The 15229-nt window shown below is 39.7% G+C and overlaps 2 protein-coding genes across 2 annotated transcripts; both read left to right on the top strand.

Annotated features, from left to right (window-relative positions):
* Window positions 1–9468: 9468 nt before the first annotated feature.
* On the top strand, window positions 9469–11234 carry LOC134821309 (uncharacterized). Its single transcript, XM_063832040.1, has one exon. The coding sequence runs from the start codon at window positions 9473–9475 to the stop codon at window positions 11228–11230; it is 1758 nt and encodes a 585-aa protein (XP_063688110.1). The 5' UTR covers window positions 9469–9472; the 3' UTR covers window positions 11231–11234.
* Window positions 11235–11982: 748 nt separating this feature from the next.
* On the top strand, window positions 11983–13643 carry LOC134821319 (trigger factor-like). Its single transcript, XM_063832051.1, has 4 exons — window positions 11983–12107; window positions 12569–12766; window positions 12926–13102; window positions 13282–13643. The coding sequence occupies exons 1-4, from the start codon at window positions 12047–12049 to the stop codon at window positions 13359–13361; spliced, it is 516 nt and encodes a 171-aa protein (XP_063688121.1). The 5' UTR covers window positions 11983–12046; the 3' UTR covers window positions 13362–13643.
* The last annotated feature ends 1586 nt before the right edge of the window (window positions 13644–15229 follow it).

Below are 15229 nucleotides of genomic sequence, written 5' to 3'. Positions count from 1 at the left end.
TTGGATGACCGACAACACGGTTTTGTTAATGAACGTTCATGCACAACCCAAATGATACCTTTCACGGACAATCTTGCACTTGCATTGAATACCTAACAGGTCCAGGACTGATATAATATATTTTGATTTTGCGAAAGCTTTTGATAGCGTTTCTCATGACCTTATTTTAAGTAAATTAAAGAATATTTTTAATGTCGATGGACTAATGCTTAAATTTATTAAGTCCTATCTTGAGGGGCGACAACAACAAGTAGTGATAGGAGGCCAAACGTCTTCTTCTCTACCAGTTCGGTCTGGTGTCCCTCAAGGTTCTATACTTGGCCCTTTATTGTTTGTAATATTTATAAATGACATGTTCTCCTGTGTCTCTGAAGGCACCAATATTGCCCTTTATGCAGATGACACTAAAATTTGGAGGGAGATTCTTGGTTACCCTGACCATCACATAATCCAAAATGACATCAATAGATTATATGATTGGTCAGTGAGAAATCGAATGAAGTTCCACCCACAAAAGTGCAAAGCCCTCTCTGTGTCCCTGCAAAGAAACGTGCTGGATAACTTGCCATTCAATACCTTCTTTTATAAACTTTCTGGAAGTGATATTGACTTTGTGCCCTCTCAGTCAGATTTAGGAGTCGCAATAAACTCCAGGTTTAATTGGGGTGCACAATGTAAAGCGCTTGTTTCCAAAGCTACCTCTAGACTTGGACTACTTAAGAGAACATGTCATTTCACTACTGATAAAAGGCAGAAAAGATCGTTCTATTTAGCGTTAATTAGGTCTATATTTGAACATTGTTCTGTCATATGGTCCCCTCAATCTGCAACTCATCTTCAACAGTTTGTTGCTATCCAAAAGAGGGCTATTAAATGGATCAATGGTGAACCTTACTCCAGTTATAATGACGATAAACTTGCTACAGAGCAAAAGAAACTAAATATTCTCCCTGTTGAACAGAAGTTTATTTATAACGATCTTATGACCTTCTATAAAATAGTGAATAGCATAATTCCAGTTTCGCTCCCTACATATATAGTCCTATGCCGTCCAGAGGGCACCCGATACACTAGACACAATGCTCAAATAATTGATAGGTCGGATACTTCAACTTACATGAGTACCACTGTGCCCTGCTCGGATGCCTTCCGAAATAGCTTTTTTCATAGATCTATGCTGAAATGGAATAGTCTACCAGTATGTATCCGGCAGTCAGAGCGGATTTCTACTTTTAAGGCCAAACTGATCAAGTACCTCTGGGCTGCCGATACAGTCTGGCCAGATTAGCTCATCAGTTGCAGTCTTATGAGTCTAAGAAATTTGTTTTTGTTGGTTACAATTCTGTCCGTCCAATTTCCTATCTGCTTGTCCTTTTCTTTTTCTTATCAGTTGTGACGGAATTGTAATGAACAAAATCCTTATAATTATTTATGATATGCTTGATTACTTGTTAATGTTTGTCATTCAAATTTGGTAGACGGCCCCAACGTTAATGTGGCTCTTGCTATGTGTTGGTTCAGCCGAATTAATTATTATATAATCAAGTTTATTTTTCTCGTTAGTTGTCATCCGGCCAAACATTAAGCAACTTATATTGCAGTGCCATTTATCATTTAGTACATCAAAATATGTCATTGTAACTTTGCATGGCTGAAATGTAACGCTTGATTTATATATATAATGATTAATTGAATTTTCAAATAAAAAAAAAAAGAGAATTTGCAAATTCATTCCCAAATCTGAATATTTGAAACTATACAATGCTCTTTTTATGTCACATCTTAGCTATTGCATAAGTTGCTGGGGTGGGATCCCTAAACATAAGCTGAATAAAATCTTTGCTATTCAAAAACGATGTATACGACTGCTATTTGGTAACATTCCCAATTTTGATCATAAAGAATACTACTTAACCTGTGCACGTTCAAGAACTTATAACGAACATATGGCTAAAAAGAACTACTGTCTTGAACACACTAAACCGCTATTCACTGAGCAGAAAATTATGAACCTGGAGAATCTGCACATGTACCATACATTTATGGAGCTATTCAAAATTCTTAAATTTGATGTCCCCCAGTCGATTAAAGATCTTTTCAAGTTCTGTCCTAGAAATGAAAAACTTCGTCTGATTGTCCCATTACTGAGGTTAGATATCTCCCAACAGAACTTTTTGTACACCTCTACGAAAATATGGAATGATCTCATCCCCTATGTATTCGAAATATGTGATGCTAATGTAGATGGGATAATAATCCCGGGTTCTTCCAAAAATTCAGACTTATCAGCCTCGTCAGGTATTATTAAATCTAACCTTAAAAAGCACTTGCTATCCCTCCAAAATCGAGGTGACCCTAATATATGGTAACTAATCTATATTATATCTCAAATTCTACATCTGGTACGGCTCTGCACACATGATATCTCTCTCTGCCATGAAACATGGCTAACCTTTCAAACTATGATTTAAAACATAAACCTAAACTAAAACTCAACTGGGCTCTCCTATGTCACCAAACTAGACCAATAAGCAATTTTAGCTTAGATAATTATATTTTTCTATATTTGTATAATAAGTATTATATTGACGTAGTGGATGGTCGAGGGGGTTTCAAGCACAGGTCACTTTCAAATCCTAAAGATAAGCAGTGGCCTTCGGCACTTGAAACCTCTTCAAACCTCCCCTGATTTATTTATTATTGATATTGTTTGATTGTGCCGTAAAAATAAATATTTGTTTTATTAAAATATTTGTTTTATTACTATAGTGTATCGTCTTCGACGATACAGGGGGAGCCGCGCACTTCGTGCGCGGCGGGTCATACAACGTATGACAAGAAAATTTTAGTTGCGCATGTTCTGAGACCAGAAATGGGACAGTACTTGGATTCGAGTTTGCTAAATCACTCTACAGTCGATCTTCGACGCGAGACTGTTCTAAAAAGACCCCAGACAGTTGAAACCAGCTTGAATCGATGTAATTTCGGACGCTGATTCAGAATCTGCACCCGGCACCCCCATGTTGGTCGGATTTCTCGTTAGGGTTAGGGTTTCAGCATATGCTTTTGTTATGGATCGCTCCTACTAAATCGCTCGCCCAAATTTTAAGAAAATTCTTGTGAAATGGCCCTTTGAGTGTGAAATTTATCTAAATCGGTGTATTTTTGGACCCTGATTCCAAATCACCCCACATGACGTAGGGTAAAATGCTTCCACGGAGAGTTTTGTATCACGTGGTGACCCCCACTGTCGCTTCACTGTAGAGTTTCGACGATACAGGGGGAGCCGCGCACTCGTGCGCGGCGGGTCATACAACGTATGACAAGGAGAGTTATGGGCAAAAACCGTTTTGGTCACGTGACAGGCTAGTAAACCATGAATTCGATTGTTTAGGGCTCGGGTTAGGGTTTGGGTTGTGGTTGACCATTGTTAATGATCTGGCCCGGCGCTCGCTACTTCGTAGCACTTTCCATTTCGAGAAGAAAGCGGCGCGCGCTACTTTGAAGAAATTTAGACGAGTAACATCCGTCAAGGGTTGTGGTAAAGGTTATAGTTTGCTTCGGAGTTATGGTTAGGGTTAGGGTTGGGATTAGGTTTTATGTTGTAGCGCGATGCGTTACTGTGCCGCGCCGAGCTGCCATGAGGCATGAATTGACATCGTCAATTAAGGTTTATATAAAATCGTTTTGTACGGCTGCAATGCAAAACCATAAAAACCAAAGTCACGTGAAATTTTTGGGCGAGCGAATCTGCGAATTAGTAAAAGTCATATTTATTAGGAACAGAGAACAAGGAATACAATTGAACTAATAACCGATGAACTGATAAAATGTAAATCAAAAAACTGATCAAGAAAGGACTTCGAAAACTCAAGAACAGGACTCCCGGCCCTTTCTCTTACCCCAGAAAAGGACTACGTTGCGCGTGTCAAGCAACGCCACGGAATCACGTGATGTGATATGAGATCACGTGATGTTACAAGGCACTCACAGGCTCGCAGGCAGCTCTCTCCTAACGTAAGAGACGGGAGCTCAAATACAATTAAAACATATATCAATATCAGCCTACAACCTGCAACAGGAATGTGCCACCCTTGTGTCCTCCGCCCTCGTATCCGGTTCCCATAAGACCCAACATATGGGTACTGACTTTTGGCCCACCCTGTATATGATGTCAAATGCTCTCAAATCTTCTCAGATACTGTTTGGTAACTGTTTCAGAGTGCTATCATTTATCAATAGTATCATCACATCATTAGCAGTATCAAAGCTCAATCACGTGTGAACGAAACCTTAAACTAAATCCTGCAAGAGTTAATGTTTACCAGTAAGTTTCTAAACTCACAGCAGTTCTGCAAAGTGATACGTCAGTGTTTGGTGCATATTGCATAAGTGCGTTCACTTACTATACTTACTACACTTACTATACTGCTCAATGCTCTTTTATACTGGCCGAAGAGCTTTGTCGTTTAAAAATGCATGTTGCACATGGGTGCATTTTCAATTTATGTACCATACTACTGCAGTATTACTTTACATATTACTATCTCAACTCTGGGAGTGACCTTTCCTTGTATCTTGCAGTTGCTGTGTTCAAAACAATTTGCCCAAAAAACCACGTTTTGTTTATATAATAGCGATAATATTATATTTGCTAATTACGCTTGTGATGAGATTGAGAATAAAATGGTCCTAGAATTTGCTGTTGTACAATTTTACCAAAACCCACAATTGGGTAGAGTGGACGGCTGCCAGTTTCTCCCTTTCCCAAACAAAAGGAAATGATATTAATTTGAATGACCGTTCTCAAATGCAAAATGATACCGAGAATGAAATCAGATGTTTTGAACTTAAAATAAACCTGCTGAACGACTTCCGATGAGTCTTATAAATGCCTGGAAAAACAGTAAAGGAGGTATAATTATAGTATGGGGGTATAATAGTATAGGAGGTTACTGTGCGGCGCTCAGCCTGTCATTCCGCCGAATCTCTATATGTTTATGAACATTATAGTCTGGGGTCCCCAGGTAATATAGGATGTATAAGAGCAACGGTCGTGCTTGCCAGCACTGTGATAAGAGATTTGGTGAAGTGAGGGTTGGTTCGACTTGCTAATAGTAAAAGAGACTACTGACTACCATGAGTAGATGTATGGTGCAACTGCAACTGCAACGATAGTGGTTGTAAGACGTTGCTTTACTGGGCCGCGCCGTGCATAAATTCATACCTCACTCGATTGTGAAATTTCGACTACTGATCTTGACGCTGGCGTGCACGCTCAAAACAACTTTTATACATAAACATTGTTGGCAACGTGAGATCGTAAGCAGAGCTGTGAGCTGCGAGTGGTCAACAAGAGATCGGGTTGTTCAGACAAGCCGTTCTTTCCATTTTAACCCTCCCTCCTCCTTTTTTTCAAAGTTTTCATATGAGTATTGTCTGGACTTGGAGGTGAATATTATTGTGACTTGTGTGCATTTCGACCAATCTCGAACCTTCCCAAACTATTATACACTGTCCAGTCTAATAAATTTGGTTGTTGATACGTGACGATTTCCATTTTAATCTTTTACAAATACCCCGGTAGTCGAATTGGTTGCGTCATATGAACATAACATGTAACCATGGTATCTGATGACCAAATTTAAACCATCAATGCCGACGGACAATATCATCTGGTCGATGTTATGGAATTGGACACTCGTACGGGAAGAATATTGTTAATAATTTAACCACCTGACTGAATCAAACCATGTGCCTACTGACTACTTCCTAATTTTAGTAAACACATATTCGCTGACGCTAGTTGTTAAACAGTTCGCCTAAATATGATGGGTTGATAAACTGTTGAGGAAGTTGTTGTGCACATGACCCTTGATCATCGCCGTTAGACTTAGATTTTGAATTTTCTATGAAATCATAACCAAAACATCATATAAGGATGTTTTCCCTTTCTTCGTCATTATCATCAACATTCGACAGCCTTTTCATAAACCCCTTCAATAAATTGTTCTTTTTTAAAGAAGCTGTGCCAATAATTTTTAATACTAAATAATACATCATGCTTCAAATTTGATGCTCTCTCCTTACTGTAACCTGTAAACTGTGAAACAATCATTTTTTGCCGGGACCCATTTTCGCATCTTTAGTTGAATCAATTATTTTCACAAACTTATTTTCCCGTTTTAATCCGGATCAAACAATATAGGATCAAGGATTTTAAGGTTCTCAGCAGTGAGCACCACGATATTTACTTGTTTCCACAAAACATCACGTTGTTTAGTATGATAAGATATTTACAAAAATCCATCTTCTATGTCGGATTAATCCGATAATGAAGCCCGATATATCTCATTAGCAAGGAAAACGATTGAAAATATCCTTAAAAGTGCAGTTTCTCCTAATATACTAATCAGATGACACCAGTACCACTACTCTATATGAGTATAATCAACAGTTGAACATTAGTGAAGGGAATCTTTGTTTTCTTTGCTTAAACATGCTGTGATCACCACCCACCTTACTATACTCCTATACTTTACTTCTTACTCCTATACTGCTATAGTGATATCAGTACAAAATACAGTATAACCCCGATTTACTGCGGAGTTTGGGGAAAGGAAACATCCGCGATAAATCGGGGTTTGCGATCAGTCAGTGTTTTACTGTGGCTAAAACGTGGTTACATGAATTATGTTTGCACAAGTAGAGTTCCACATTTTATAGAAAATTAATAATTATTACTGTAAGTACTAAGTAATATGTATATTGTATAAATACATATGAATATAAAATGTATGACTATAAGTATAATTATACATACTTTAACGTGGACATTTAACTTTAATTTGACGGTTGCTGCACGCTTGATACCGATAATTTAATGTCAATTGTAGATCATTGGTCATATTATAACATATCAAGTTATTCATTGATGTTCTTGAATCAACCATTTGATCGTTTAATAATTTTTATATGCTTTTATTAACATCCATCTCAGTAATCAAATTCACAGAACAGATTTCGCCAATTTTGCTATGGCTCGGAATACTTGAAAATTAATATCCCGTCTTAAATATTTACTAAACTCAGTAGTTATCACTATCAGTAAAAACTTTGTCGTCCTCATTGTTTCAACTTTCAAATTGTACATAGTATTAGCACATATATCTAATATATCTAATTTATCTCTGCGATTTCCTGAGGATATTTTCCAAATTGTCGAATGAAACTAATGTTTGGCATGCAAAGCTCTCTTTGGATGTTAATTTGCCAGGCTACATGGAGCCGTAGCGAATGAAATCGAAATTATGACATTCGATTACTATTATTTGGGCACTATCCGTCGCGGAGTAGAGTCCGCAGCGGAGCCGCCGGACTCCGAGCGGACTCCGGCGGTGCTCCGCCAAAATGTATTTACACTGGACTCGAGTACATTTTGGCGGACTCCGAGCGGACTCCGAGCGGACTTTATAGTGTACAACTCTAGTCCTAACTTTGACCCTATAATGTATAAACGTTGACCCTAACCCTCCACCAAACCGTCTGCAGCGAAATATCAATGTCATTGACTGGTCACGTGACCAAAACAATTTTTGTCATATTATCTCATATAGGGAAGCGTTTTTAGTTTTACCCTACACGTTGCATGTGGCGTCATTCGGCCGGGTCCCAGCAAGCAAAAATACGTCGACCATCACAGGACGACGCCAGCCAGCACTCTCTACGCTCTTCGAGCTCCGATCGTCCTGTGACGAAGTAAGGACGAAGCCTGAGGTCCTCAGGTAACATCGACCACCGATTGAAAATTCAGAGATTTTTTGACATAAAGGTCAAATGTAAAACTAAAATCTTGATGTTGATTGATTGACGACGTCAATTTTTGAGCACAGCGCGAGCGCATGCGGAAAAGGACCGCGTAGCTAGTCTAGATGTTGATAAATATTTGGCTTGTGGCGCGATGTGTTGCTCTAAGTATAGCCCTCTCGCTTGCAGTAGCGTGCGACCGCCGGAAATGACTTGTGGAACAAGCGCGCCCGCAGCGGCGCGAAAGCACCTGGTTAGCTAGATGAACGCGATGTGCCTTGCATTGTAGGATGAAATCCTACTAGCTGACGCCACTCGCAGCTGTGATGTTCGCTGTACGTCAGCGATCGAAATTTATACTCGTATCACCCCTTAAGATGTGCCACCCGACGCGCCACGCAATTTTTCTCGTTGCTCGTCGCACGTCGACGAATTCACATAGCCATGTCACATGTGCCTACGCGTACTGCGGTCGCGCGCTACTGCAAGTGAGAGGGCTCTGGTTAGAGCAAAGCGTAGAGAGTGCTGGCGTCGTCCTGTGATGGTCGACGTATTTTTGCTTGCTGGGATCCGGCCGAATGACGCCACATGCAACGTGTAGGGTAAAACTAAAAGCGCTTCCCTATATGAGATAATATGACAAAAATTGTTTTGGTCACGTGACCAGTCAATGACATTGATATTTCGCTGCTGGCGGTTTGGTGGAGGGTTAGGGTCAACGTTTATACATTATAGGGTCAAAGTTAGGACTAGAGTTGTACACTATTGACATTGTGAGGGTAATGGTTAAGGTTTATCACTAGCGACCTTTTCATCTGACCACAATATCGCAAAATGCTATTGGCTATGTTGTATGTCACGTGACAAATTTAGCCGAGGGTCGGAAGTCGGAAGTCGGAAGTCAGTGGACTCTGTTGGAGTCCGGCGGACTCCGAGCGGAGTCCAAGCTCCGCCGGACTCCGCCGGATTCAAGTCTGGCGGAGAGGTCCGGCGGAGTCCGCCAAGCACTCCGCCGGAGTCCGCGGCGGACCGGAGTCCGCCTAGTGGCTTAGTCCGCGGCGGACACTCCGCCGAGCCGCCGCGGAGCCGCTCGGAGTCCGCGGCGGACTTTAAAGTCCGCTCGGAGTCCGCTCGGCTCCGCTCGGAGTCCGCCAAAATGTACTCGAGTCCAGTGTAAATACATTTTGGCGGAGCACCGCCGGAGTCCGCTCGGAGTCCGCTCGGAGTCCGGCGGCTCCGCCGCGGACTCTACTCCGCGACGGATAGTGCCATTATTTGCTTTTCAGTTTTTCTCTCACTGCTTCTCTGTTGAAAAACAAGCTTACTTAGTTACTGTGACGAACAGTTAACAAAGATTTAATTATTTACCAATTAAATTTGGCAGTGAATGATTAAATAATCTGCTAAGAGGCTCGTTGAATGTTGATAGTGAGTAGTAGCGTGTAAAGAGAAATGGAGACTATAAAGTGATACTCCCATTCTGGGCTTAATTTTACGTCAGAGTAGATTTTTAGCTGATGTAGATTTAGTGAATTTGTGCAACATTTGTTTGATCCTGGAATTTAATGGAAAGAGTCTGAAACTATTTCTTAAACCATAGAGTAGCATAATTTTCTATCCGAGGAAGTCAATATTTGCTGAAACTGATAAATAAAACACTCAGGAAATGTCGGATTACACTACCTCTCCGCCGCTGACTGATTTGCTGACTTTCATGGGTCACAAGGACCATCATACGCACCATGACCTCTCTCATCTTGCAAAAGTTATTATCGTTGGAAGCAGCACAACACCAGGCCCTGACGGTATAGAGATCCTGCCGAACCAGATTGCTGAAATGTACACAACCAAAGTTGCCATCATTCCATCAGCACTGATTCTTCTCATCTCCTGTTCCATGCTTATCTTCACTATTTTCACCTACTTCAAACGAGTCATAAAACTCTACATAGGTTTGGTGTTTTACTCAGTCACAGAAGTTCTCCTCTTTCTGAGAATCCTCCTCGTTTATCTTCTCTCTGAGGCCCTGCCTTGTGGGGTAACAAAGTCTCTCACCCTCTTCACCATGACACTACCCATTTTGGCAATACTTCTCATCACAATATCACGACTAATATTCATCAAGTATCCTCTCCGTTACCGGAATATCCTACTCATAAAGTATCAAGTAGTAGCATGTGTGGTAGCTGTTATATTCGCACTACTGATTGCTCTCTGGCCTGCTCTGGGGACCTGTCAGCCGTATTACGACACTATCCTCGGACTTTGCCACTTGGAATGCAACTCTATATGCTACGGATATATATCAGTTTATGTTACCCTGGGGATTCTTCTTCCTACGCTCATCGTAATAGGAATCTATATCTACGTATACAATGTGCTGAAGAAACATCGAGAAAGGGCCCAGAAAAGAAAGACCTCCTTGCCAGGGAACAATGACCAGTCTCCAGGAGGGAGAAAATTTGAAAATTCCAAATCCGGAACTGCAACTCCTGACAAACCGAGGGTGCAAGTTTGTGATCTTAATCAAGCAGGCATCACAATCGTAAATAAGGTCTCCCTGACCATCGACAAAGATGCTCTCAATCTGAACAACATTTCCATTCACACTGAAACAAACCTAATCTTTACCAATAATAACAGCATCATCCCGGAAGAACAGACGAAGGAAGATAAGAGCGCAAAAAGCGATTCTGATGTCGTGATAACAAATGTCTCTGTTGTTACACCAAAAGAACTTTCAGCTTTTATTGAGAAGGAGCACAAAAAAGCAACAGAAGGTTCACCAAATAAAGGAAGTCATTGTACCGAAGAGCGACAAAGAAAACCTTCCAATGGAATCGGCGATCTGCTCCGGTTCTTACCTTGGGAATATCGCTCATGTGAGAAATCTCCACTACCACTAACTGTGCACGGGGAGCCGCAACCTCCAGCACATGGAACTGTTTTGACCAACCCACTTCATTCATCATCAGAAGTTGAAACTTGGCAGTCAAAGAAATTCTCTCTCCAATGTCCAAGCTCTGCCAATTTGCTATCAACAGACTGGCACAAACAAAAGGAAAGCGCGAAATCTCACGATCTTCGGAGTATAAAGCCGCTATTTAAAGAAGCAGTGAGACGCCTCTCTCTTGTCACCGAACAAACTGATCTCCTGAGAAAGAAGGAGATACCTTGGTCCTTGGTCCTTCTGACACTCATCCACATAACATCCAGCATACCATGGATCTTCATCCTCGTCTCGCAGGATTCTGTCGGCATGATAGCAAGTGAAAGTGGCAGAGTTTGGCTGGATTTAGGAAATGCTCTTCTTCTCTGCTCAGTGGCTATTTCTCCTCTGCTCTATATCCTATTTACCAGACTCATCCGGGACAAAGTATGGCAAATTATCAGAAACATGTTCAAGGCACTGTTCGGAATTTGATTAAACAACACATGTAAAATATCGTTTTGTTTGAACATGAATGGAATAAAAAACCTTAGACATCTCTCATTTTTCCGAGTGTAACTCCTCTCAAGTCTCAGTATTTTTCGATTAATTGCCAATTAAAGTATTTAACTAACCTACGTGATAATTGGGGGAACTTGATTAGTCATCGTTAAAGAAAGTCTCTGTCTGATAAGTATTAAGATAACTTGTAATTTTATTAATCACCATTTAATTATCAAGGTATTATTTTATTCGCCAATAACAATTTTATTTTCTGATCGCAGTAAATGTTGCCTCCTGCCAGTAAAGATAATATTAAGTGATTTAGATTAATTAGTAATTAGATTAATATGTTTACAAAGTGCATTATTTAGTTTTTATCGTGAAACGAATCTTTGCTAGTAAGTGAAAGAGTCACGTGAATTCATTTTCACCAATGTGGTCATTTAGTTTTATTATTAATTAGTCACGTGCTTGATTTCATGAATTAAAATCCAATACAAATATGATTATTACAGGATGAGTGATACGTTGTAACGTTTTATTTCGCTTTCATTTTCGATTCATTAAAATTGTATCGTTAATCAGAATTCGATTGTGTTAAACTTAAATCAGTTATGTTTGGATCATTGTCATTTTTCTTGATACTCTAATATTTGTCTTTATTTTGTAGATTTATTACATATATTTTCATGAAGCTAACCATTCAATCCCTCAAATAATCAGAATAAAAGCTTTTCATACAAATATAATTTGAGTGATCATCATGTACCACTTTCCTTAGGGTGCTGATATAGGATTTTCTCGAGAATGAAGCTGTTTGTAGTATTGACTATTTTTGCAGTGTCAGCCGTCGTCGCACGAGCAGCAGGTTGTTAAACTTAAATTTGTCGATTATTACTTCTACATTAATCTTTGAGTATCACTTTAAAAAGTTTTAATCGCCAGAAAAATCGATCTGAATGTGTGCTAGATTATGCACGGTTCTGAAAAATCCTTTAAACCTTAATAGGGGCCTCCGGATAATATAATGGAGATTTGAGAACAAAAGCCAGCTCCACATCAACATTTAAAAATCAAATCCATGACAGTTGAAATTTTTAAAACCACTCGACGATTCCTGACGACTGAATGGCTTATTAACATTTAAACGCGTCTTTAAAATCAGCACCTAAAATCGAGGTTAGGGGAAAAATTTTCATGAAAGAATTTAAGAAAATGGCTGGACCTCTCTATCATGTCATATATGGATTGAACAATAAAGGTGAATTATTAAATTTGCTCGCCATTAGGCTGCCACGTAACAGCAACCAATTGCAATTTTATTTACAGAAGCAGAAAGTGCGCCGGCTGCCGATCCGGAGCCGGCTGAAGATCCAGCTCCGGCTGTAGATCCAGCTCCGGTTGCAGAAGAAGATGCGTCTGCTGTGGCAAAACCTGCAGAATCAGTTCCGGATGCAAAAGTAGCTGAGCCGGCTGCAGAGCCAATAGAATCTGCTAAGGATACAGATTCGGATGATACTGATGATGGTGAGTCATGAGATATGGAAAATTAAACGTCGCTATTTATTTTATCGAAATTGTGAAACATCAATTTGGGAAACATCAATTTGATTGTTTTAATTCGCCGACGTAATGTCACCCTCCAAACATTCTTTTTGTTTGAATTGAGCCTCCATTTCCCCACAGATGATGATGATGACAAGGACGACGATAGTGATGACACAGATGATGACGATGAAGATGATGATGATGATGATGATGACAAGGACGACGATAGTGATGACACAGATGATGATGATGAAGATGATGATGATGACACAGATGATGATGATGATGACGATAAAGATGATGACGATGATGAAGGTGATTTAATTTTTTCTGAAAAGGCATCTTCTATAACTAGAAGATGATCTACTTCTTAATTTAAAGCGCTTGATCAATATTGTGAGAAAGGAGAGAAGACGTTTTAAAGTCTAGACTAGAAATAGGAGCTCTTCTGTCCTCCACCATGATACCAACTTGTTAAAATATTTACTTTTCAGATGAAGCTGATGACGGAGTAGACAACCTGAAGCCAACTTTACTGTTACTAGCCCCTCTATTTGCAAGATTACTGATCTAAAGCCGTATTTAAATTGTTTTGAAGAGCCTTGAGGTTATGAAATGTCCTTTCATGGATGTTTTTGATCACACGACTGTTTACGGTTATGGGATATTGTTATGGGGTTAGAGTTAGGGTTTTGTTATGACTATTGCGATTCAACAAGAGCCGTCTTAAACCAAAATACTTGTAGTTGTACATTTTACCGTACCAATCTTATTGATTTTTTTGATAAAAAGAATTTGGGCTGCCTATTGAATGTTTAATTTTCGTGTATTCTTTTACAATTTTAATTCAATTTGATGACTGTTGTTTTCATGTTATTACTCGTGATTCACTTTGTGCTCCTGTGCCTATAAAAAGTTTGGATAACCATTCCAGCACCTCCTCTGCAAGTGCATCCAGATTCCAGATCAAGACGTTCAGAATGAGGATAATTGATAAACTCTACCTTAACAACAGTAAAATACAACCATATCTTCAAATTTGTGGAACAGTCGAAAAGACTGGATAGGGAAAACCCTTTTGGGTAACCTCCTTCGATTCTTCACCAGGAACTTTCGCTAAATCCCACACTAGGAACTCAACCTAGGCCCATCTCTGCATAGAGACATATCTCCCAGGCTTTGACCTTGCTCGGAAGTCCCTTGTCTGCCCGCACTCCGCAGAAGTACTACAACGGAGTGGGTTTGCTCTGAGCCAGGTAGCGACAGCTTCAAGACTCCAGGGGTCTGTTGCATTGATATTTATTATTTTATGATTTCGTATATACTTTGGGAGTCCTGGCATGCAGCTAGCAGGAGTTGCATTCTGTGGGCACGGCGATAAGACCTCCCTATTAAAGTAGGAGGCGAGAAATCGTTGACCAGAACAGAGAGAGAGATCGAATTGCTCAATCGATGTGAACATCTTATCGATCAACGCCAACATTACATGGGTTTATGAGTAGGAAATCCTGTACAACTCAGCTAGTAAATTTCTGTGACAGCTTAGCCCTATCTGTCAATGACAATGTTCGCACTGACATAATATACTTTGATTTCCAAAAAGCTTTTGATTCTGTCAACCACGACATAATTCTGTTGAAGCTCAAAGAACAATATAACATTGATGCATCTCTACTGAGATTCTTCAAGTGCTACCTTGAATACAAATACCAAAGGGTTGTCATTGGAAATAAAATGTCTGCTCCCTGGCAGGAAAGATCGGGTGTCCCTCAGGGCTAAATTTAGGGCCAACTTTATTTATACTATTTCTTAATGACATTACAGAAGATTTGTCACCGGAAACAAATATAACCATGTATGCTAATGATACAAAAATATGGCGTAGAATTACGTCTCAGGATGACCATTGGCTGCTCCAGCGGGATAGCGGGATATTAACAGTCTTCAAAATTGGGCACATCATAATATTAATAAGATGGTGTTTCACCCCTCAAAAAGTCACGTTCTTTCTATTACCCGAGCATATTCTATGAATCGTAGTGTTAATTTTGTTTACTCTTTGAATGAAACGGCTATCGAAAACACAGACATTGAAAAAGATCTTGGAGTACATATCAATAGTAAGTTAGATTGGTGATATGATATACTCTAAGGCTAGTCAGAGGTTAGGCCTTCTAAAAAGAACATGTTACTTTACCAAGAACACTAAAAAACGTCGGGCCTTCTATCTATCTCAGGTTAGAAGTCTTTTCGAACACTGCACAATTGTCTGTATGTTTACTGTAATGGTGGAACGATTCTTTTCTAGTGAATGAAAATGAAATCCGTTGGTATGTGATTGAGTTTTAAAAAAAATCAATTTTGAATGTAGTTAATAGTTATGAACAAAAACTATTATATACATTAAAACTACGATTTACCGCGACGATTTCCTTTCCCCAA

This window comes from Bolinopsis microptera, chromosome 1, assembly GCF_026151205.1.
Source record: "Bolinopsis microptera isolate Bmic1 chromosome 1, MBARI_Bmic_1.0, whole genome shotgun sequence".
NCBI classification, from domain to species: Eukaryota; Metazoa; Ctenophora; class Tentaculata; order Lobata; family Bolinopsidae; genus Bolinopsis; species Bolinopsis microptera.
The sequence above is the reverse complement of the archived record's forward strand: the minus strand, read 5'-3'. Positions and strand labels throughout refer to the sequence as shown.